This window comes from Toxorhynchites rutilus, chromosome 3 (genome assembly GCF_029784135.1).
Source record: "Toxorhynchites rutilus septentrionalis strain SRP chromosome 3, ASM2978413v1, whole genome shotgun sequence".
NCBI classification, from domain to species: domain Eukaryota; kingdom Metazoa; phylum Arthropoda; class Insecta; order Diptera; family Culicidae; genus Toxorhynchites; species Toxorhynchites rutilus.
Window position 1 is genome coordinate 243,138,662 of NC_073746.1, and position 26,881 is coordinate 243,165,542.

The window sequence follows — 26,881 nt, forward strand, 5'->3', positions numbered from 1 at the left end:
TTAACGTTTCAAAACGTGTATTATGGAGCTTCATTCCGATCCAATTGCCTACACATTGAAGGTCAACCAAACACACGACATCGGGATTGATAATTAGTAATTCAAGAATAATTAGGTGCCGTAGTCTGTATGAAAAATATTGAAGACAAATTAATAAAGAACTAAATGCCATAACTGTAATGTTATTTTTCGGATTCCATAAAATTTTTTTTTTCATCTCAGTTGATGGAGTTTGTGCTCTTCTCTGGAGAAGCTTTGATTATTGCTAGGAGACGGTTCGGCGAAACTGTGGGTTGTCATTGCTACTGCGCATTTTGACTATTGTCAATAGAAACATGTCTCTGGAAGTGAAGGTGAAACGTGGATAAACTTTTATCGCCATTCAAATTGTTCCAATGGCGACAGATAACTTTGATAAAATGACATTGTTAATCGTTTTCAATAATGGACAATTTTATGAGATTGAGATAAATATAATGTTTATGACATGGAAAGAGCAAAGCTTTCACATCTTCAATGCCACTATGTTCAATCGAGGATTTTGGACTTTCAACTCAACGTTACTTCTCTTATTTTCATCCGTAATTGATTGATAATGTACCATGATTGTTGACAAAATGTGGGAAAGATCTTCAGAAACAGTCTTCAGCGTTATCATTTTACTGAGAACAACTGATTTCGTATCCTATCCGCTTAACTATGTTAGTTAGAGTAAACAAAAGTCACAACAGACGAAACGTTAAACGGCCACCGAATCAGATAATAATTTTCACCCGGCAAAAGGGCGAGAGCAAAATTCGCCAGGGCATAATTGATTCTGCTTATACATATTTACAATGGCACAGGCTCACATTGAACATCCCCGCAATCCGAATGACGTCAAGCGTCTACCGGCAAAACAATGAGTGGCTCTGCATTACCACCCCGTCCGTTTTGCACCTAATTGGGAGATTGTGGGCGGCATTTCTGTAAGCTGACCCTAGCTTTTCCGTAGTCACCGTCGTCGTCGTCGTCGCAATTTATTGCACATCCCCTACTCGAAGCGCACCTGCAACGCTCAAGTTCTGATTCACAGGACTTTGGAGTGTGTGTGTGTGTGTGTGTGGAGGAAGCCAAGCGAAACATAAAGTAATACTGCTGGCTGCGAAGATAAAATAGAAAGGTAACTCAGAACGTAGTTTAACAGATGGGCCCGGGCTTATTTATTTTTATCCGGTGCGAAGGACGGCATGAGCCGTTTTTGAGGGTGTCGTTTGTGACTGAACTAATGCTGTATGAAATAATATGCTTTGTTTAGTTTCGGAAAGTTTACATACGACAATTAATGGAACCATTATCTAATGACGGAAGCTCGGGACGTCATCTGATATCACATATCTCGTAATGGATCAGGAATAGCTAAGGTGTAAAATCATAACACTTGAGTGTCGTTCGTGATTCAAGGCGAGGTAAGAGGAGGATAATGATATATCCTCGAAGCTTCATTGCAGACGATGAAAACGGCAGATGGAAGAGCAATGCGGCTGAAAATATAACTTCCTGTTTACGTAACCGTGAAGTAGAAACAATCAGCTCTACCGGGGGAATTGATACCATAAAAAGAATAAAAGAAAGCTCGTTGGAATCAATCTCTATATATACACTAATTGGACATAAAACGGACTGTTCATGTAACCGTGTAGCTGATAATTTTATCTTGACGGCTGCTCTTGTGTTTATGGGAGGGATGGGAAGTCCTACCAAAGATTCCTTCTACGATGTGGTTTGTTGATGTATACATTCATTCATTCATGTTGTTCAAGTTCAGCGACAAACAAAATAAACATGATTATAAGAATTATGGAATTCGACATAATGAAAATTCCAAGTTTTCTATCTTTGTCTTCCCCGTAATGACATCAAAAGAACATTGGCTGAATTCTTCGAAGTCGGTACCAAAATAACGTGAATATTTTTGATGAAAAAATATCCTTTGAGGCTCATCCGAGAAAATTTGATTTTCGTCCGCCTCGTGCATTAGGAAGGTTTAACTAGCTCGTGACCACTGCCAGTTAGTTCAATTCATCATTATTCTAGACCAGAAAGTTGGTACACGTGAGCAATTGAAAAAATGAAAAAAAAAAGAAAGGAGAACGGCTGCTGGTGAAAGTTATTACAAAGGTGGGAGGTGCTCATGAAAACAGTAATAAAGGAAAACTTTCGCGCAAAGTAAGAAATGTTGAATATAAGTTCTTGCTAGTCTGGAACAATGTGTATACAGGTTTAACTCAATTTTGCTGATTTTCTTCATTCAACATAGATGTATGGAAATCCAACGAATAATTAGTACACATTTCATATTCAAAATTGATCGTGTGCTATATATAATACAATGCAGATTCCCAATTGGCATGTGTGTACAACAAAAATTTTGTATTTACGTGTGTCACAACTCGTTTTCGCATCGCATTGTTTCGAGGAATAAAATAGGTACATTACGACAACCCGAATGTATCACATGTAAAGCCTTTACAACAAGAAAATACAAGGTAATGGCTCAATGGGGATATCAAGGATGAGTTCTTATAGATCAACAATTGATCCATAGAAGCCGCGATGCTCAAAAAAGAATCATGAATGCATACAAGGGCGTAATATTCCATCATGATAATAGATTAGAGCTATCTGTTACTTCGAGTTATACAGGCTAGAGCCGAGATTGAATCCTAAAAAACTCTAGATAAGCTACCTTATCCGAATTTGCTCTGGTTATGCTCAAATCTTTATATATGAAAATTCTCAAAAAATTTTGAGCACTTATTTTTTTCTTTTACGCTTTGGATGCATAATACAGGATAAGGGTGGTCTGATAAATCGGTTCTTTTGCCCACTTTGAAAATTTGTACATTTTGAGCCGTTCAACCATTTGACAATTTCTTGAGTGCAAATAATAGCAAATATTCAGGAAAAAAAAATATATATAACGCCCTCAAATACCGAACTTATTCGAAAAAATCGAAATTGTTTGATATTTGTGGGTTTTTGGGGTATTGTACTGTAAGTAACCCTTGCTTCTATATTTTTCTCGGAATGTTCAGACTTTTTTTTACCAAACATATAAACTTCAGGAACACTTGTTTTTTTTTCAATATTTGATTGAGATATATTTAATTAAACCTATTTTTTTTCGTCTAAAACCACCAATGCGTCTCCTTTGGTTTATTTGAATTATGGAGAAGCATTAGTTTTTTTGATGAGCCCAAAAACAGAACTGCATGTCGAGGACTGTTTCGAAAGATATCACACGAAGAAGAACTATAAAATATATTTTCTGTCATCAGATTGTCCAGTAAATACATATCTGAAGCTGACAAAAAAAATTGATCTTGTTCTTCTTCATAATGTTGCATGTTATGTATCAATGCTCTTTCAAGAGAAATCAATTCCGGTCCGTAAGAAAAATCTCAAAATTGAAACGACCGCAAAGGGTTATTACTTCAAAAATATACACTGGATTAATTTCTCACACGATTTTCTAAGCGACTCTCTTGAAATTACGCTATTTGACACTGCCTAATCGATACCTCGTTAGAAAAGAAAGCAACGATGATGCGATGTTCCTTTCTATACACGATTTGCTTAAAATTGCACGATGTTTTTTCACAAACGCATCAAATAGTCGTGCAAAAAAAAAGAATCCAGTGCATTGGGTCATTAAAAAATATCCGCGGGTTTTTGTTCTATTTCTGATTTCTTTTCTTTATTGCATCAAAACTTTCCAACCAAGTTTCCTCATTTATTGGCATGGCATCAAATATGTGCGTTGTCTCGCGTTGTCATGATGGAAGGCATTACTTTTTCTGTTGATCAATTCTGGTCGTTTTTTTTTAACCGTTACGTGCAGTCTATCCAACTGTGAGCAGTAGAGCTATGTGATTATGTGCTAGTATTGGTATGTTTTTTCAAAGAATTAACCACCCTTTTGTCGGATCTAAGCTCGTGCTGAATATCATTCTTCCCTAACCCTTAGCAGATGCAGATATCAAGATTACTTACAAGACGGAATCAACAATCAATCGGAAATGCACCGTAGAAAACATCGGAAAACAGAGGTATTCTCTCTTATAATAATATTATTTCCGTTACATGGAGTTACATAATAGAGACTGCGACTATCGATTCCGACATCCAACGAGACTAACATACATACAAATTTTTCTGATATCATATGAATGTTTGCACGAGTCAAATAACCCGTTGCGGTAGTTAGGGCAGATTACATATATTTCTCAGTAATAAAAATAACAAGAGAGGGGTAAATTCTGAAAAATACATTCGATGTATGTTTGAAGGAAAGTAGTGTAAGTAGTGTAATTATGGCGTGACAATGTAATTTGCAAGAAAATTTTGACTAAAATCTTAAAATGGGTCATTTGACCCCTCATGATAGTGTTAGGTGAAAGTGTAAGAATGGCGCCATTCTATTTACTTTCTCGGAAATCATCTTCGCACACGTGTTTCTTATGTCCAATTCATCTGTCAATACCTAAAGTAAAGCCTGAACATTTCCTTCACACTCCGTTACACTCTGTTGATCAATTTAGCTTGTGACTATCGATTCAGACATCCATTGCGACGAAGTTATTTCACATTCGCGTTAGACTGTTTATTGTTGTTTGTTACGTCGATGATAATAGGCTTTATGTGTACACATGGCACTTGAGGTGAAACAATATCGAAGTTCCTATCTCACTGTTCGTCATGCGTTATACGTTATACGAAAATATTTTGAAAAATTGAAAAGTCTTTATGAAAAGGCTCGATCCCCGCTTCACAACAGGTCTTGCACAGGAGTACAGTGCATCTTTCAGCGTCTCTTTCAGCAATTGAGGTTCCAGGATACAGGTTCTAATAATAAAAAACTTCTTATCTACTGGATTTGCACCAAAAAGAATTCCGCAAATTATGAAAACAATCGTTTTTCTGGAAAAGCTGTATTTATTCCTCAACATTGCTTCCTTTGAGAGCAATACACTTGGTATAACGAGTTTCCAACATTTCGATTCCTTTTCTGTGGTACGAATCGTCTAAGTCTTCGAAATATGCCTCATTGCCGCTCTGCAGACTGATTATTAGACTCAGGAGTGCGGTAATGGATTAACGTTTTATCCATTGTCCCAAAACGTCGAAAGAAGTCCCGGCTGATGAATCATCAAAGCTGTTTTTGGTCGACGGTCAGCAAACGCGGCACCCATCGCGCGGATAGCTTTAACATGTCTAAATTGTCGTGCAAAATGTGTCCCACTGTTCTATTGAAATGCCTACGCCCTCAGCTAACTCGCGTAACCTCACTTTACGATCGTTCAAAACGAGTCGATGCTCGATGCACTTGTTTTACGATTTCTGGATTCGTAACCTCTTTTAGCCTTCCAGAGCGAGTTGAATCTGCGGTACTTGTACGGCCCATTTTAAATTCCCTAACCACCGATGAAATGTTGATCTCGAAGGAGCAGAAGTGGAATAACATTTCGTCAACCACTGCATTGATTGTCAATTGGAGTTTCTCATCAAAAAACAATGTTTGATCAAAATACGATATTCCTCTTTTTCCATTTTCTATACGAATGCTCAGGTAGTAACACTTAAACTTCTGTAGTTTGTGAACAAATAAACGAAATGTCATGAAACTTCACACATAAGCTAGTGCCGAATGAACCTCTCGAAATTAATCTTGTTCTTTTTTTCGTGGCACCATCTGTTGAAAAATCTCGGTACTTGTAACGGATATTTCAATAGGGACGCTACAAAAGTAGACCGATAGGGACAGCAAACGTAGCCATATTTTTTCCCACTCTCTTGACATTTCTCTTCAGAAAGGTTTGCCATTTCATAATGGAAAGATATACGACCAACAACGAGTCGAGATTATTAAAATTTACTACCGAAATTCGGAGTCAATTGCCTCAACTTTAAAAGCGCTAAATCATCTTCAGCGATGAGGCTCATTCCAAAATTTCTACAAGTATAATATGTTTCGAAAAGTGACTAGCTAATTGGCTTTATTTTGATATGTCGATATCAAAAGTTATGAGTTTAAAAAAAAAGTAATTTTCGGAAAAAAATCAGAAAAAATGATCTTTAGGACCACCCTAAAATGGAAATGGTCACCTATTAAATTTAACATGTAGAACATCCGAATCGGTACAGTAGTTCAAAACTTATAAATTTAAAAAAAAATAAAAAACTTTTAAACTTTTTTGGAAAAAATGGGAAAAAAAAGATTTTTTGTGCAACCCTAAAATGGAAATGGTCACCTTAATGATAAAAATACGGGTCTAATGTTTTGCGATGAAGAACAAAACTATCACTTTTCACGAAAATCTGAGAACCACTATATCGGATTGATATGGAATGGCTGTATATAAGCATGTCCATCGCACTTCTAGGTGTATTGACACTATTTTCGTAACTCAAATAACCATTGAAGACACTTACATGTTGTTAAATTATCTTGAGAAATTGATTTCTAAACGCAATTCTTAATAGAAAGTAATATTCACTACTTTGACCCATTGTCACCCCCTCTAATGGGTGGGTTATCTTTCATTTAATCGCAGTTCAGTGAAAAATTAATATTATTCAACAATTCCTTGAACACTTACGAGTGTTCATTATTAGAGAACATTTCTACGTAATCAGAATTATGTTTTACTCTAATTTACGATAATTATTCAACAAAAAGTTCGAAAACTACCTGTTTTGACCCATTTTCACCACCCCCCCCCCCCCCCCCCATCGACGGTATATTTGAAATATTTGTTGACAGTATATTATTTTATTTCCATTTGTACAAATTTTTCAAATGATTATATGACTTGTGTGAGTGGTAATCAACCCGTAAAGTTAATTAGTTGACTGGAAAACTCAAATTTTGGTGGTTCTGAAAATAAGTGTGAATAAGGTGCTCAAGATTTTGCAGTTCATTAGCCTCTAGCCTTGAGAAAGGCCAATTTAAAAAACTTATCCTCAACACACAGCCTTTAGAAATGTCATTTTATTCGTTACATTGTTTACTTGTTTTTGTGTATTTAGAATCCAAATAAATCCATTGAATCCATTGAAGAGATGTTAGCGTTCATAACACACTTTTTCCACCCGAAACGAAATATAATTATTTTGAAAAGCAATTAAAGGTCACAGTTTTTTTTCTATTCTCGCTCAATTATAAATATTATTTTGTCGTATATGTCCAGAAATCTCAATGATTGTATTTTTCCCTTACAAATCGCTGTTGAATTCGTCTATGTACGCTTACTTCTAAAAACACTGTGTCTCTGTTTCTTTATGCTCTGCACGTCTAATTCTGTCTGTACGTATATCTCAAGAAATTCATTCCTCCACAACTAACACCAAACTCATGCCTTCAATACATTTATTGTAGCATCCATCAGTACCTTGTCATGTCCAAAATTTTCCATCGTCCTCCCACATTCATTCCCAGCCGACGTAGGAACCCTGGAACCGGTATTGAAGCGATGTTGTCACGTTCTGAAGGCACGTTTTGCAGCCATGCTTTCTGGTGGAGAATCATAAAAGAGTCACCGTTTTCACCTGATGAACCCTTTCCGCCACTCAGTCGCTCTTCGTCACAATCGGAGGACTGGTGTACGAGTGAAGGATACGCGTTCGATCTGATGAGATAAGAGAGAAAACCTACAACCGATGCGCGAAAGTTAAGTTCCTTCAAATGCAAATAAGTAACCAGTAGCGAAACTGTAACCTGTCACCTGACGACTGAGCCTGGGACAGTTACGTGACGGTAGCTGTGGCATTTAGTTGGAGGAACTGGTTTATGCCATGAAAAACTTCGTTGAACATTTTTTGAATTCGCGTTTGAAAAAATATATTATGATTGTAAAATATTTACTTTGTTGACGACTATCGTGAAAATTAAATCTCTACCCCACTTTGATGGGGTTTGGAGGAAGAAAATATCACTACAAACCATCCGTATCAGCATCAAGTTTCTCCAGGCAACAAAGAATCCAGTTTGAATCGAAAGCCTTTTTTTGCAAGCTTCGTTTTGATATCAACAATTGAAGAAAAGGGTGCCACAAGGCGCGGTTTTTCCGGTGGCAAAAGAAATACACCATAGACGGAACTCCGAGTCAAGACATAAATTTCTGCAGAAGACAGCATTTTCTTGTTTATGGGTGTCGTAAATTCCCGACAGCATTTATAACCGGCGTTATCTCCGATGGGATTCGGCTGAATTATTTCACGACACTGGTGTTGGGTTGTTGGCATACAAGTGCAGACCATACTGTGCATATAGTATCAATAAAAAACATTATACGATGCTATATGCACGTGATGCAGGCACATTTTAACTCCCTTTTACAATGGTTACTGTTGGATTGAAAAAAAATGTAATCAAAACTGAAAAGAGCTACCAAAAGAAATTTACATTTCTCGAATGTGCGTAGGCATGATATATAACAAGTAGTCAACATGACGTTTTTCATCTGTTCCAAATGCGATGGTAAAATATTATTCGGTAGAATAATATAATATAATATAACAATGAGAGGTGGAACGGAGAGCATAGCTTGTGATTTCTTTGCAAACACTATACTGGTCTGGCATGAAATAACAAATCATTCGCTGTATCGGTTTATGGAAGTCACTTAGAAGTTTAACTTTGATATTGTCACAATCACGACAGAAATCAGTATCAAATCATGAATCTTTTTCTTGGCGTTACATGGAATAGTGTTACATGAATAAAATACAGTGCTGTTAACTATTAATAGTAGCGTTAGCGAGTCATGATGTTCTGTATTCCATACCTGTGTAAGTATAATTCATGATTACCTTTTATTCTGAGTGTAGGTGTAACAGTGAATGGAGAGTGCAAAGCACGATTGTGTTGAATCATCCATCATTTGCTTAAAAAATACGATTGTTATTTTCACAAAAATAGAGTGAAAACAGTTTTGATCTGACAATAATTTAAAATTATTTTTATTTGCGATTTTTCTTGCGCAACGGGAAGTTCAAAGTAAAATCAATACTTCATCAGATTGAAAAGTGCAGAAGAAAGACATCACATCAAAAGACTAACTGCAAATGAAAAACGTACCATGGCGTGCAGGAAAATTTACATTGCTCTGCCAAGAAACGGTGTTATCCATTTATAAAATTTGCACCAAAATCAACCCATTCCTTGTACACTTTACATAAAAGTATCGGAAAACGCAAGAAAATATGGTTATTAAAAGATTTGGTCAATTCTAGATCAGATTCAGAAGATTCAAATTGCCGTAGATCTGGCATCACTTCTAGAAAACAAGAAACATGAAGAGAATTTGTTTTACCCATTTTTTATTTATTTAGGCTCATTAGCATTTTAGCTGTGACAAAGCCGGATTTAATTGTGTACATGTTACATGTTTATGGTTTTTGTAAATTGTAAATTACACGGGAGCCATTTAGGCGTGAGAGTATTCCTTCTGTTCTTCCTTTGTTCAGAAGACCGGACAGCGGATACAGTTGATATGATCATTGTTGTGTTATTAATAGCAGGACAGCCCGACGTTTTCTTGTTACTGAAACTGACCCAGCCCCCGGATAACAAAATATGATCTGCGAGTCAAGATTTTGCCGTCAATTTAGCTGTCATCGCCAAACTAATCAGTCAAGTCAAGATGACTCAATGGTTTATGGTGCGACTGTTTGGTTGATAAGTGGGTTAGGGGAGCGGTATATGAAAGCAGTGCAGAAGGAAGCTTTATTCGAAGATAAACATTTTGCATAAAGAAATGACGAAACGTTTGCAACGTAAAATATCGCATTGAATAGAGTTCACAAACCGTGCAAATAAAAAATAAATAAATCTAACAAGACCTACCGATGGCTTGCCTTGGTCTCATCCACACCGAAGGAAACGATCTCATTCGTGGAATCCGAACAAATGAAGCGTACAAGTTTGCCCCAAAATGTACGGTTCTTGATGTGTTAAGGTTTCTGCAGAAGGTTTTGACATATTGGCCCACCTTTTAGAATATTTCTAGGAATCTTGATTCACATCAGTTTGAGACTTTAGCAATTCTCGCGACTGACAGTGGTCGAAAATTGCATTTGCGACCCGGACATGTTTGATGAATGCTCTAAGAGTGAACTGACCTGCGTACAAGCAGTCCAAGGAAAGTGCCACTACTGTAATCACGACGTGTACAGTCAGTGAAAAATGTCAACAACCGCATGGGTGAAACAATATAAACAATCTCATAAGCAACCAAATGAATTTAAATGTCATCGAATTACTATGTTTTGATTACTACTGTACCCATCGTACGCATGCACCTGCTACAAGCCGATCACGCACACATCAAACACGAGAGAGTACACAAAGCCTATCCAGCTGTCAAAAGTAGGTGTGACTAGTGATGTCCGATTTTTTAAAGTAATCGTTCATCAACTAATCGAATATTTTTCAGTGGTTTTTTTGTAATTCGATACGATCAATCGTCGCAAAATAATCGATTAATCGATTAATCACCACACTGAGAGAAATGATTAGTTAGACTAACACTATTAATTTGCTAAAAAAAATTGCCGTAATAATTATTTTTATTTGTTTTCATTCAATTTACTAGTGATGCTGCGGTTGCTGTTTGGTTTACCAACGTATTTGAAATCTTTTCTTCTGGTGGATCACACCATTGAAGAAGATGACGGATCCTTCGGCTGAAGGAGGCCTGGATGTTGATAACTCAGGTTGTGGAATTTGGCACTTGGTTTGAATGTGAAATTATATGGAGAATGGAAAAATACACTTGGACTACTTCTAAAAAACTCAATTGGATTTATTTTCGTGATGCTACTTTTTCAAGGTTTGGATATGGAAAGGATATTTTAGTACATTATTTAATTGTTCGTTTGTGTTCGTTACATTTGATGCTGTATGTCAGGTTTCGCTGCTGGTTATAGTTGTATTATGTACCACACATTGCATTTCAGAGGAAACGGAGTGGTTTGTATGGGAATAGGGATGATAGGGATGGACATGGAATTGACATGGGACAATGAAAAACGGGACACTTGCTCATCATTCGCACTGTCGGCCGTAAAAATGAAAAACAAGCAAAGCAACGTGTCACAAACTCCACCCGAAACAATAGTAACTCATATTGAAATTTAAATACACGACGGACTCGATTATATACAGTTTCTGATTTCTTTTCACTGTATGTAATCGAGTCAAAAAAAAAAATTTATTCGTTTTTTTGCATGTATTTTTCGTTTCTTGAATAAAAAAAAATGAGTGGGTTATATCTATGATATAACCACAAGGTTCACGTGGAACTACCTTAGCTTAGCAATCATTCGTTTGTATTGATTAAATTCTTGATTGAATGAAACAGTTTCCAAATTCAATTGAGTTCAATATATTTGCTCTGTGAGTGAAAAAAATGAACAAATGCCGTGTAAAGTCAATTCATTTATTGTGATTGATTGTTCTTCGTTACAAGTAAATTTAATGACGGACCTTTTACGTTTGGTATGATGACTAGAACAAAATATATGTACGGAAGAATTATCAAACGTTTGATGAACCATCCTAAGGCTGAAAATCTTTCCAATAAAGACAAAAAAAATTATCAAACGATTATTTTATTTTACATTTCCCTCTGAAGTTTACATCCCAAAAGTGTACATACTTCTCGAATCTCGAATTTGCTTGAAACTGGGAAGTTCATTCGCTTCTAGTGGCTGCACGATTTTCCCAGGTTCCTAAGTTTAGAAGATCATGTTAGGACAGACATATTCCACTCTGCACAAAGGCAAGCGAGGACAAAAGTACTCGCAGTTTGCATTTGCAGAGCCGATTTCCCCAGAAACCTCGGTTTTGAAGTCTGTGTTAGGGAAACACATTTCAATCGAAACAAAAATACCCCCGATTTGTATGAATTCGCAATGCCGATTTCCCCACGCTTCATGGATTTGAAGTCTGTGTTAGGGAAACACATTCCAGTCGGAACAATAATACCCCCGACTTGCATGAATTTGAAATACCGATTTCTCCAGGCACCTTGGTTTAGAAATCTCTATTAGGGAACACATTTCGGTGGGAACAAAAGCTCCCCCTACTTTCGTGTGTTCTTTTTCTTCTTTTTGGCTTTAAGAGGGTTTAAACTTTTCAGTTCACTCGCCTCTAGGCTCTTTCGTGTGTTTGCAATGCCGATTTCGCTGCTTGGTTTTAAAGTCTGTGTTATGGAACATTTTTCGATGAAAACAAAAGTCCCCCTACTTTCATGTATTTGCAATGCCGATTTCCCCAAGGCTGCTTGGTTTTGATGGCTGTGTTAGGGAAACCGTAAATCGGGCCAATCAAAACGATGCAGTTAGGGCGTTTAGATAACGCCTAATATTTTACAGTTATTCAATTGTGTATCTAATGAAAAACAACATTTTGTTAGTTGCGATAGATGCGTAGAAATATTCCCTATCAAGTGATGCAAACATCTCTCCTATCCAGTACGAAATGTTCGAGCTATAAGCATTCGAAATCTTTCATTTTTTCCTGCATGTTCTGTGTTTAGGTTTTCATTTTACCCTCCATATATTCCGGTTAGACGTAGTCCCACGTCAAAAGAAGAATTTCATTTTTGATTCATCCCCTCAAAGTCTGAAAACACCTTTCTCATATGAAAGAAATAATTTTATCCAGATTCTCTCAGAAAGTGATAGATGATCATATTTGATGAAAAAAATCCTTTTACGCATGTGTTCGAATTTCAACATTGACAGAGTTATTTTATTTTTTTATTTCAAACTCTGTTGCCTCAAACTGGCTCTACATTTTAAAGTACGCTATGGAAGACGATTCTGTTGCTTCCGTTTATTCATTACTATCAACAGGCCTGAACATGAGTGCCCTAATGATACCTAATAAATTAATAACTTAAAATACTTAATCTACTTTAAACTATACCTAACTGGAAAGAGCGATCAAGAATGCATTTCTTAAACTGGCGCGAGATAAGTGAAAGTCATAAGATAAGTAGCAGCGGTTAAATACACGAGACATACTCGATACGGGTTCGTTGTAACCGTAGTTTGTGCGAGAGTGAGGAAGGCAGAGAAATGTATGTGAACGCAGGTTACGAGGGCGTATATTAAAATCGATCGACTGAAGAAGATCAGCACAATTGATTTTCAAGGAAATTAGATCGGATATAAAAGTTGCCTTCGCTACATCTCTATGTAAGCTCAACAAATCGAGTCCGATCAATTTACAACGATCCTCATAGCTGGGTAAATTCGAAGGATCGCTCCAGGGCAAGTTGCGTAGGGTGAAACGGACGCTGGATCACCTCAATTCGCTGGACACTATTTTGATAGTAGGGAGACCATACTATGCTCGCATATTCCATTTGAAAGATGAGAAAATTTAGCACAGAATATAGTAGTAAAACGACTAAATTAGTGGAATTCAATAACATTTTGGAAGTGAAACACTTAAAAGTTAATAATTTTTAATGTGTTATTATTTATTTTATCCTAAAAAATATATTGAACTAGATTATTTCTATCAATTAAATTGAAGCTCTCTAACTGCTCTACAATTTGTTCTTTGATACACAATTTCTATCTTTCTTAATTTTGCTTCAGTGTCGATATAAACAATTTCTGGGAAAACTCAAGCAAAATCTTCAAAAATCACGATTTTTACTCCACTGTACATGTAATACCCACCTTAACGTTGAAAGGTTACATTTCTTCTTGAAATAAGTCATATTTGAAATATAAAATTTTTTATATTTTTATATATTAAAATTAAATATATTTAATTTTTTTCCAAACTGTATATAATATATATATATATATATATATATATATATATATATATATATATATATATATATATATATATATAAATTGAATATATATATATATATGAATTGAAGTGAACTTTTACGTGTCAACATGTATTCTATGTTATAGAATAATAGTTGACGGATTTCATGCCAACTCATATTAGGAGTTGCAGATAGTGGTGAAACGTTACGGGTGTAAAAACGATGGTCATTTAAGCAACTTTGCATACTTGAAATCTTCGAAAAATAATTAGACTTTTTTTCGAAAAGGGCCGAAATATTTTCTTTTTGGTTTCAAAAAATCTGATTTCATCTTCCCATATGCTAGACCTTAGGCGTCGGACAAACGCCCTACTGGAAGTCATCAACGTCAATTTAACACCCTCAAAATTGATGAAATTGCGACCGTTACCTCTGGTGAAAATGTTGACGAAGAATCATGACTACCTTTAAGGCGGAATTCCATCTATTCAGCATGCTACATGCTACAAGTCAATGGTTCTTGCTTATTGGAGTGTCTCTTTTTTCAACATAATCGAATAGATGGAATGCCGCCTTTAGAGACAGAATTGTATCCAGAACATAACCTAAAATATTCCACACTCAATAGTTAAAGCCATGCATTGACGCACAGACGCAAAGCATGCCTAAATCAAGGCTGCATGTTCAATCGTAGACGATATTCTGCTCCTTTCAAAGCAAATTATGACTCACTGCCGTATCCTGTCGTGCATTCAAGTTGAATGGCTCCAGTCTGCCCCGGAAAACAGACGCCATCTGTTGGGTGAGGGGGTGAATCCTTTCCGCTTCTAACTCATACAGGTGCTACTCGACAGGTACAATTGGTGTTACACACGCGTTGAACTGTTTTTGCCAATTTCCTACACTTACTTCCACGCGGTGGTTAATTTTGTGGAGCCACTATGGCTGGCTCCCCTTTGAATGGATGCAATTTCGAAATGATATGTATGCACATACAAATGATTTGCCATCGTGACTAGCCGTGGCGCAAACGATTAGTCAGCGATAGGGGGAAGCGATATTTCCAGATGATTCATTCATACATGTTTTACTCTGTTAAAATTTATCCTTACAAGACCCCATAAACAAGATTAAACTGTTATAATGTGCGTGTTTGTTTAGCCCTGAATAACTTAATTCTCATAACAAATAAATTGATAATTAGCATGAAACTACAATCCTAGCAAGAAGGTCGAACTTTTTGGATCTCGAAACATCGGTGGAGTGTGCTATCTGGCGAAAACTAACACGTTTGGTTATGAAAAGTAGAATAAACCGTTGGTCAAAACCAACATCCTTCGGGTTTTTCCTCATTCAACATAATACACAGCATGAACAACTACGACTGCACGGCGTCAATCGCATTGCCATCGCACTCCTCTGCTTCGAAACAAACTTCCTCAACCTCATCCCATATCGACCTATACACAACTCTGAAACAGTGGAAACTGCAACTGAGCGAAATCCATTAAAACCTCTGGATTTAAGGCGAGTAAACAAGCGACCGCATGTTCATTTATACTTTGCACTTGCTTCGAACATAGATTTTCCGGGAAAGCAATAATTCTGCTTTTAGGCAGATGGATTTGAAGGTTTCGTTATTATTTTCTTCGTTATAAGGGGAAAGCCCGAGATCATCCCATCAAATTTTCCAATTTTCTGGTAACAACACCAACAGCAGCAGCAGCAGTGGCAAGAAAGTACATAAAGATCCAACCACTCGTGCTCCCACAATAACCTATTCCGATTTGTTAAAACATAGAAAAGAAAACACAACCGCATTCAACGCTCAAGGACATTTTCCTCCTTCACCAAAGCTGCTGACGGAGCAGTGATTTTTGCGTTGTAACTTTGTAACCATACCTCGTCCCACATTAAGGTCGATTCTCACTCAACTAAACATCTGAGCGTCACGAAATGAAGCGGAACGTAAGTGAATGATTGATTTGATGGTTTCTTTTCTCAATAGGGTTTGACATTTTATGCTTTCCATCACCGAAAATAATAATTTGCTCAAATCTCGACGGATGTTAACGATTATGTTTGCTAGTCTCTGTAGCACATGAGAATGACCCATTAACTCTCCTGTACTCGCGCGCAAAGTCGTAACTCGTATACTCACAGATTATGCGTCTCTCTGAAGCATTGCTATTGTATATTTTTACACATTATTGGTATTTATTTAAAACAGAAAGACATAATCGAATGAAAAAACTCCATAAAATATTTTTTCTTTAACTTCATTCGGTTTTAATAGTCATTCAATTCAGCCACCTCATTGAATCTCGGTCTGTCAGACTGATGCGCGAGTATAGGAGGGTAGCTACGTTCTAATTTCTTTCATGAAAACTGAACTTCATTTCAAGCCAAGCTGCCGAGATTAAGGGGGAGGTTATGGATATTAAAAAACGTGCAACATGCAACAAATGTCGTAACGTAATCCTACGTCACGTATGCGGAATCACAGTAGGAAAATTTACCTACTGCATTGAATCGACAGAGTTCCCGGAAAAAAGTGGTCAAAGTTTCCGAAAAAGTTCCTCGTTTGGCAAACAATCGCTAGATGTGGACAAGGAAGTGACAATTCGTAACTTCTGCATCCAAAAATTTCTCATGAGTGGTATTCCGACAATGGAATCACTATGATTCACTAGCAATAGAATCCGGTAAATACCGAGGAACTAGGGTTGATTGAGGAATATTAGTTGATTGTGAAGGGCAAACTGAAAAAGAAGTACAGAAGAGCAACGAATGACAAGTTCGACCAATGAACTATCGTATGAATTAAGGCTGAAACAATGGTTCTGAAATAACCTATAATGTTTACTCGATGCATTGAAAAACAGAAAAAAAATTAAACGCATAATTTCCACTTCAAAAAGATTTTTGTGCTCAAATGTTTTCGTGATGAACATTTATGTCTCGATGGGGGGAAATTGGGACAAATTAGTGGACTGAGTATTGACATAGGACTATGTCTTTGATTCCTATATAGGGGGGTCACTTATATATCATTAGACAGGAAATTTATCCAGAATTTTTTTGCTTGAAACATGAACAGTGAATATAGTAAAAAAAGTTAACAATTTGACGATTAAAATGGGTATGTTTTCTTTCGATTGCACTATCCACTCGCTTGCTTCCCGACGCAACGGCAATCTATTTGCCTAAATTCGGACGTTAGCTCATAATGTGAGTTGATGCGTAAAATGAATTATTCTCCATTTACCGATAATAGGCATTAATGTTATATTATATTGTATGTTGTCCAATCAATTTGTGCTCAATTCATGTTTTATCGTGTAGGTCTCACTACTAACAATTTGTGTAATTGTTGTCCAGGATGTCATAATATCGAGTATGTTGTTCGGTTATGTGAAAATGCAATAAATGAATTTAAATGGCTGCTGATTGAGATGATCGAAAGGGTATACCCATGTAAATCAGATTATGATAGCTTGAGTAGTCGCGATCTTACAGGGCTGTAAAGTTATTACAAACAATGTTCCGGACAACGTAACAAAGGAGATAATCCTATTTTTATCTATAATATATTTTTGTAGTCATAGATTGATTTGACTCAGGCTTATATTTATGTAGGTCTTAACTATTTAGACTTGTGTTTGAAAAAGATACATGATGACTCTTTGTCTTCTTCTGTATGATTGAATAAAATAACAGAATAAAAGGGTAGTAATGGCTTTAATGGTATTTTTGTGTACATTTTTGGACAGAATGCGGTACCGAATTCTACCACGTTATTTCATCTAACCTGTTTAAAGGATACAAGTACATACAGGAAACGGGTTTTCCAGGGCAACCATTTGAGGTTTCAAAAGAGAAAAAAATACAGATTTTGAACAATGAAAAGCTCAATTTTAATGCAATTACTAGACACAATCACAGTCCTATGTCAAGACCCCGTCCGTGTAATATGTGTAATATGTAAGACCATTGTTTCAGTATGCCTTCTTAGTATAAGCCATAGGCCGAACTCTTCTTCGAACACAGTCCATCATTTTTTGTATAAGCCCTGTTTTCACTTGTTTTGAAACCAAATTCCATTCCCCCTTGAAATCCTTCCTCATTTTTCTTCAGTATGTGCATAGCATTTAACCAATATTCCACACTTGACATTAGTTCCGGATTATTGGCCGGATTTATCAGAATAGGCAATTTACCTCATATTGCTCCAAAAAAGGCAGTGATCTCCTCTTCCTGCTGGTAAACTGGCGGGTCCATGGTCCAATAAGTGAAAAGGTGAATTCAATTCGCTTCCGACAATCAATGATAAATTTAAACTTTGCATTGATGGAAAAAAGAACATCGTGATCTATCAAGGAAATGTGCCATGTGTCTCCGACAAACCGACATTTTTATATAGATTTTGGCAGAGATTGCACCCGCTGTTCTAACCAGATATTGCACCTTTAAATTATCATTCGTTCAATTCCCTGCATATTTTTCTTTGGAATTTTTCGATGAATAACCAAACAATTTCAGGGGGAATGAAAATTTCAAGCTGTGTGATGTGCACCCGTGGCCGAGTGGTTAGATTTTGTGTTTTTTGGCTTAAGAAATCTCAACTAAGTATTAATAAATGACCCTAATTAATGCATACGTTGAGACGGCAAAAGTTCCACAGGGAACGTTAACGCCATTCAAGAGGAGAGAAGAGTAATGACGACAGGAAAAAATAATATTCCTCATATTTCGAACATTTCATTTTAAAAACTATATTTACTGTGCATCATTGCTACAAATTGTTGAGTAATGAAAACCCCGATATTATTCTGGGTACACTCTTCCGTATAACAACATTAACAGGTATCAAAGCAACATTAATTTTCAGAAAATTTAGTTTTGAATTGAAGTGTTAGGAATTTGAGTCAAAACGATACAACCCAATTCAAACTTCCGCTGCCAGGTATATTTTTACAATTAATCAATGTTGAACTGTGACTTATTCTGATACGCGAATTTCTATCATATTTTCTAAATCAAACATCATTGATAGGCCTTCAATAGTATTAGGTTTGCAACTTAGGTCCTGTATGCCGGTCGGTCGCATCATACCCTAAACGTTTATAACACATATGGTAAACAAACCACTTTGTCACGTTAGCGATTTTTTTTTGGCGTCATATTTTTTAGGTTGTGTGAAAATGTTTTATTTTGAGCAAAAATAACCATCGTTTGCGGATAGTGTTGATAGTGATTTCATTTGAGAAAACCAGTGCTTGAAATTATCAGTTTCACATCAATATTTTCAGCTGAATTTCAGACCACATTCGATCTTTATACCATTGCATTCGGGATACCGAAAATGAAACAACACCAAGTCTCACGATCAGGGTTGCCAACTATAATTTCCAAGAATCAGGAAATCTTGGGTTGTCCGGAAATTCCGTGCCGATTTTTCGTAAAACACAAGCATTATTTTTTATAGGCAGACTTAAACGTACTCAAATTTATTATACATTCTACATTCTTATTATTTGTTCTCCAATCTTTCGTCGTCTTCAACGCAGCTTAAAAATTCTATACTCCCAAAACAAGTTTGTTTTCTCGTATTTTTATGCTGCCCATAGAGTTGAAGTTTTTGCCAATGAGAAAATTTTGCAGGGTTCTTTTGATCGTTTATATTTTTTCTCAAAATCCTACAGCATCACTGCAGTGATTTGCAGAGAGATCCATATATAGAATTTCTTTGAATACTTTGGAATGAGGAAAGCCTATCAGTAGTGATTGAATTTTTTAATGTTTTTCAATGTTGATCTTTTTTGATTCTATAATAGTTACATTTAGTATAGTTTCACCATTAAAGTTTATTCTACTTTGAATCTGACGAGCAAATGTTAAATAAAATCGTAAAGACGTTGGACTCGAAAAGTTCTCTTGGGTAATATTACACTCTGAAACGTATTCCTTCATCATTAACATTGCGGCTGTTTGTTCATACATATCATACAAGGTAATGTTGTTCCTTTAACTTAATTTCGTTATTCTTTCATAAATTCTTGAGATATTCTGGTTTCATGATATTATATAGCACTGTTTTGGAAAGCCTCTAAAATAATTTGGAATTTTCACTTATTCACTTATTTGGGAAAAGTTTTCTATCAGTAGAATTTAATTTAATGTAAGCGAGGTAATGTTGTTCCTTTAACTTAATTTCGTCATTATTTCATAAATTCTTCAGATATTCTGGTTTCGTGAAATTATATAGCATGGTTTTGGAAATCCTCTAAAGTAATTCGGAATTTTCACTTATTCACTTATTTGGGAAAAGTTTTCTATCAGGAGAATCTAATTTAATGTAAGCGTTATACGAGGGTCCATATTATTATAATGTTCATACTGTACTTAGTTTGGAATGGTTGTCAATTGTATGAAATATTGCTAGATCATGGAAAAGTTGTCTGCAAACTAAGTTTGACCTTCGTTTAATAATTTAACCGCAAATTGGGCTCCACAAGAAATTCAGAAACGTCGCGTTGGGCGACGAGAGTGTTAACACTAAAGCTACCGACCGGTCAAAATGACCGGTTATATCATTTGTTCACAAACCTTCATCTTGAAATTTATTTAATATTTTCTAATGATGTTATGATATTTTCTAAACATAGTTAATTTCCTTTTAAATTTTTATATTTTCACAACTAAATATCACACTGGTCAAAGTGTTCGGTTTGGTAGAAATAGGTATATAAAAACTGTTGGTACCGAGTTATTCTTCATCTACTAAGTATTAATTCGATGTTTATACAGCAAACAAAATAAATTACATTTATTGTTACATAATGGGATAGAAAAACACTCTAATCTATAAATGTATCATTTTTCCGGAAAATAGTGTTCCCAATTTTTGTTTATCATGAGTTATCCGAATTGATTGTATTCACGGAAGCCTAATGCCTTTGGCTGATTAAATTTGATCAGTGGATCTACAAAACAAAAACAAACAAGAAACTGCGTTCAATTAAAATAACAGTTTGGGTAACATTGCTTCGTGAGAGAGCAAGAAAAAACATTCGGCAGCAACCTCGTGACTGGAATTTTTCTCCGCGTAGCATCTTTTTCCCCAAGAGAAATATGACAGAAACATTATATCATAACGCGCATTGGCGCGCATAAAAATGAACCAAGATAAAACACGTCCGTCTGCTTCGAATCCAAGCCTATAAGGACGACGTCAACAGCGCTAGAACTTTTTCCATTCAGCTCAGACACGAAATGGGAAAATTTCCCGTTTCTAACAGAGTGCGAATAATGCAAGGCTATGGGGCGGAAAATGTAATATGGAAAGAAAGAAATGCTTGAATGCCTGGGAAGGGAAGTGTGTGATTACTCCGCTATCCAAAAAACTTACAGAAGCAGTAACAGGATTCGCTGCCAGCATGAGTGGGATTGTGCAATGAATGAAAAGTACATTCTATGGATGAATTGACAGCTGTGTCATTGCATATCAAGCTCATTTCTCATTACCTATTTATGTCAATATTAGCCCTGTAGAATGTGAGAGAGAGAAAAGCATGACATGGAAAATGTGAACAAACTCGAAATTAACCCATCTTTTAGAAGAAATGATCCTATCACGCTTCTGTGAAAAAAGCAGACATACTGCTTGATGGAACAATATTTTAAACTGTTCCAATTAGTCAGTAATTAAATATGTTTGAAGTATTATTGGTAAAATATATAACAGAAAAGGCAAACAAAACAGATAATTGTTGAAAAGATCTACTGAATTGTACAGATAAGGTGAAAGCTTTCATCATTCGATTCGTTACAAGTTTTTTCTATAGTATACAGGTTTATCCAGAATAATAACGAAGACCTATGAATTCAACAAATGTAATTTATTTCGTTCGTAATCTCTTTCACACTGGAGGCGATCTGGCGTAGTGGTAACATCCATGCCTCTCACGCTAAAGGGTCACGAGTTCAATTCTCACTCCCGACATTCTTCCAAAAATGCATAGTTTCGAGAAAAACGCGTTTAAAAAATCGTATAGCAGCACTATATAATTTGAGGTGACCTCATACTTTTGGCTATCAACGAAATCAAATATCAAAGAATCCTCTTAGGACAACATTCCTGAGGGCGTGCAAAAAAAAATGCAAACATGAAAAAATCGATTTTTACGACCTTCCAAACCGGGGTCCCCCCTTAATTCGAACAAGTATCAATCATTTACGCACAGTTTTACTCTACATGATGACGACGCTTGGTGTACTTTATGGGCCGGTGTAATCATTGGTTCGTTTTTCTTGAAGAGCCGGTCAGAACGCAATGATTGATGGTGACTGCCACAGGGCCAACACCGAAGTCTGTGAAGTCTCTAGTCTACACCGAAAACCGGCAGACTATTGATGCCTTGGGAGACAACATTCACTACGTGATCACGCCTCCATTGCTACAAAAATGGTTATAGAAAATTGAACTCTGAACTTTGAACTTCCACCGAGCTGAACTTTGAACTTAGCCATATGCCGAAAATCATGTTCAAATGAAATGGGAAAGAATTACCTTTGAATGAAGTAAAACCATAGCAGTTAAAACCAGTTATTTGCGTTTCATTTCAATTTGGCATTCTATCCTATTAAAAATATCACACAACATACCGTTATGAATCATATTTCGGACGCTTAAGGCATATGATGCAGAAAACAGATCTAAACTTTATGCACAGGTATTATTTGGTTAATATTTTTAATAAATTAGTTCAATATGCTTTTCAGCTTTCTACTTTGGTACCTATTTGATTGAAAACATAAAAAAATCGAATAAAATGCTTTTCAAATGAAGCGAATAAGAATCAAACTTCGGACACTAAATCAAATTTCGGACAGATTGAATTCAAATTTCGGACACTTTATTTTCACGCTAAGGAAACGTCAAACACAAACGATAATGAGTAGTGTTGCAAGATTTCTGCCGATTATGTTATAATTCAAATGTAATTCTCATGTGAAATGATAGTGAAACCAAGGGATTACTCTAGAGAAGCAATTGTGATTTTAATTTGATAGTTATATCATCAGTGCATTAAGCATTTCAAGATATTAGACCAAAGTGTCCGAAATATGATTCAGAACGGTATATGTTGAGAATCTCAACATCAGGTGTTCACCTATTCATGTCACCATATTCGTATATAAACCATCTTGAAGATAACTTCTTCGTTGAGTGGTAGTTATTAAATAGCATAATTATTACATGGTTTCAAATTAATTTCATAGTTTCTAATGAAATACGATTCATAGTCAACAACAGATACTGTGGTGCATTTATTTGCGAAAGGTTTCAGGTTTCAAAACCATTCAAAACATCACAACATTCTGATCCCACCAAGTGAGTGCCTAAATCCCGCAAATCTCAGATAAATTCTTCCAACCCAGCGAAATCCCCCACGAAAATTATCGAGCTTACAGCAGGGCGCTGATAGAAACACTGTAAGTCAGCATCGAAACCAGCGAGAAGCTGCTCAGGAGGTTTGATACACCACCATCACCGAGAGAAGAGAGCAGCCATATAAATAACTACCAGTGGCTGCTAGCAACCCACGAGTGAATGGTGGGAGGCCATCCACCCACCTCCCACTCCAGCCAATGCGTGGTTTATATAATAGCTCAATCTGCCCGGTTCGATTGACTGACCAGTGCCTTGCTTACATTACCTACATAGGTCATGGCAGCCATCGTGATTGTAGCCAAGCGCCACCAGATTACACTATCAGATCAAATTTTACGATACCTTAATATATGCAAAGATTAGGCTGTGCGATCGGTGTTCAGCACAAAGTGGCCTTATTTTACCAGTTTCCAGTGTGTTCATATCCGGGCCGTGGTCGCCCATTTTGTCAATTAGTCCTGAACACGATTCCTCCTGCACAAGTTTTTTTCTCCTTCCTTGGGTTCTAGTACTTATTCCAACTGGCAAAAACACAATCTTCCACAATGTTCTCCCAAAACTTGCACTGTTATCTCCACTGAATCACCAAATCGATAACCTTCGACAATGGTTATAAATTATTCTGCTCCTGTGTCACTCGGGGGATTTTCCCTTGTTTGTTATCCCGACTAACTACTTTTCACTTGCAGTTATACATGAGGAAAATCACCAAAAGTCCCGAAATTCGCTTCGTCCAACAAAGCGAAACGCAATTTTCACCTAGCTTTCCACAGCTGAGAATGGGCAATTTTATCCCTAACAATTCATGCACCCCGTACGAGAAAAAAAGTAGACCTTCCGTTACAACAGACTGGCCAATGGAACCGTTCGACAGAGAGTGGATAGTTCTGGTCGCGTTAATGCCGAAAACCGAAAAGCTCCCTCTCGGAGAGCGGACACAATCGATAGTGGGGCAAAGCGCACGCGTCGCCACCCACTGATTTGATTGCAAAGTATGTGTGTGCGGGGGACATACGCACAATCGAAAGCTTCCACTCAGAAACGTCAAACGCGGGAAAGCATCCATTTTTGCGTCGGGTGTTTTGAATCGATTTGGTTGTTTGTAGTGGCAGGATATGAGCTTCCAGGAGCTATTTGGTGTTGTAAGACCGTGCTTGTATTAGTTGTAGAGATCTGTATTCTAAAATATATTTTGTCCCTTTGTTGGAAAGTACGGCCTATTTTAGTCGAACGAAGATAGAACCCGCAATGGAACTCTTTGCCAAAACTTTACAAAAAAAGAATCTGTTTTTTAAAGTTTAAATATTTTATTCATTCAGAGATCTCTTAACCTTTTGAATACTTATTATATGCCAAAAGTGTGGGGAGCGGGATAGCGAATGAAATTGTATGAATATAATATTCTCATCATTTAAAAAAAAAAATATATATATATATAAATTGTATAAATTGTATGAATATAATATTCTCATCATTTAAAAAAAAAATATATATATATAATATATAAATATATAAATATATATAAATATATATACAGGGTTTTCCATTTCGGGCTTCCGAAAGTATACAGCCCTGCGCTGACAACCGTTTGACATAGCTGTCAACCAAAGCGTCATATCGTTAGTTGAATGTCTGCCATTTTACAATATGGATCGTTTTAGCATCGCACAACGTGTTAATTTTGTTGAATTATACTATAAAAATGATGAAAAACCGGCAAATGTTTTTCGAGCATTACGGACGGATTTTGGTCGTCATGGCCTACAGAGCACACAATCGCTAATGTAGTGCGTAAATTCGAACAAACTGGATCCGTAGCGGATATTGTGAGACCTGTGCATCATCGTAATGTGCGTTCGGCCGAAAATATGTATGCTCAGCAATTGGACTTGTCAAACACATCATTGTGGCGAATTTTGCATTTCGACTGGCACCTACATCCATATAAAGTTCAACTGGTACAAAAATTGGTGACCATGGAATGCGTCGGGCATACGTCGACTGGGTGAACGAACAACAGCAGCAAAATGTTGAATTTTCGCATCAAATTTTCTTCAGCGATGAGCTCGGTGGCTATGTGAACACCCAAAATATCCGTATATGGGGCTCAGAAAATCCACACGTGATGTTGAGAGGCCATTGCATCCACCAAAAGTCACTGTTTGGTGCGCATTATGGTCTGGTGGAGCCATCGGGCCGTATTTCTTTGAAAATGAGGACGGCGAGACGGTAACTGTGAATGGCGAGCGCTATGGCCGCATGTTAACCGATTTTTTTGCCACAAATTGAAGATATGGATACGGATGACATGTGGTTTCAGCAGGACGGCGCCACGTGCCACACAACACGACCGAACATGGCCATATTGCGAACGAAATTTGAGGGACGCATAATTTCGCGTTTTGGTGATGCCAATTGGCCGTCCAGATCATGCGATTTGAACCCGCTAGACTTTTTTTTGTGGGGTTATGCGAAAGACCGTGTCTATGCCAACTCTCCGCAAACTCTTGAACATTTGAAAGACAACATTCGTGAAGTTACAACCGAGATACCGCCCCATATGTGCCGAAAAGTCATCGAAAATTACCTGTTCCAGATCAAGGTATGCGAGGAAGCCCTAGGTGGACATTTGAATGATGTTGTATTTCCCACATAATGGCATAAACCAAACTTTAATTTGAAATAAAAGTTTCATCGAAACTCGAATTCTAAGTGTGTTTTATTTCCATTCACTTTCGGAATTTACAGTTGGAAAACCCTGTATAATGTCTCCGGAAACTTGCCAACCAAGAACTGCTGTCACCATAGAACCATCTACGGACATAATAGGCCATACATCTCCTGTCTAAGAGCATACAAGCATTCCTTTATTTGAGAGATATTACTTATCTTTGATTTAGTATCTGTTTCTTAACGGATGGAGGAGAGCTTTTATTTAAACAGCCCCGAGTTTGTTCCACATCTTAGCGACGGATGAACTGGAAAGTTTAAAGCCTCTTTAAAACAAAGAAGGTCAAAGGTTCCACATCCGGAATAGTGCAGCTTGTTCGATGCTAACTACATGTGGATTGTAAAACCATATTAATCTTAACGTACATCGATAGCTGGTTGATCAATAGATTTAAAGTGATCGCTGCTTCGCAACTTTTAATATGACCAGTGATTTCATTGAAGTCAACTTTGTTGTTTGTTCCCTCATCCATCCCCACACAACCAAATTTCGTGAGCATCATGTCATACAACTTTCCTGCTGTTTCCAATTATTTTACTGTTGTAATTATATGAGCGTCGTTCAACAAGTTACAAGAAATATGAAAGACCGGAAGGTCCAATACGCGCCATGCGTCATGAGCTTTATCGATTCATCATCGGTTTCAATCTTTGCCAGCTAGTACAGGAAATTAATCAGCATCTCAGTTCAGTTCTATCCAACAACGAAGCTCAAGAGTGCAGGTGTTCTCAGCCATTTCTATTTAAGTCGTTATTCGTTATTCGGTACAGATCGTAGGAAAATGATGACCGTTTGCCGGAACATTCCTTGACAATCCGAAAAAACAGAGAAGAACAATCCCAAGCAGGC

The 26,881-nt window shown here is 36.7% G+C and overlaps 1 protein-coding gene across 2 annotated transcripts in view; it reads right to left on the reverse strand.

Annotated features, from left to right (window-relative positions):
* Positions 1-24,185, reverse strand: part of LOC129775000 (synaptotagmin-4) — a 61,757-nt gene extending 37,572 nt beyond the window's left edge. For both annotated transcript variants that reach the window (XM_055779137.1, XM_055779135.1), the window contains exon 1: positions 23,706-24,185. In XM_055779137.1, the coding sequence (XP_055635112.1) occupies positions 23,706-23,745 (40 nt within the window). In that variant the 5' untranslated portion in view covers positions 23,746-24,185. The remainder of the gene's footprint in view (positions 1-23,705) is intronic.
* Between the last annotated feature and the right edge of the window lie 2,696 nt (positions 24,186-26,881).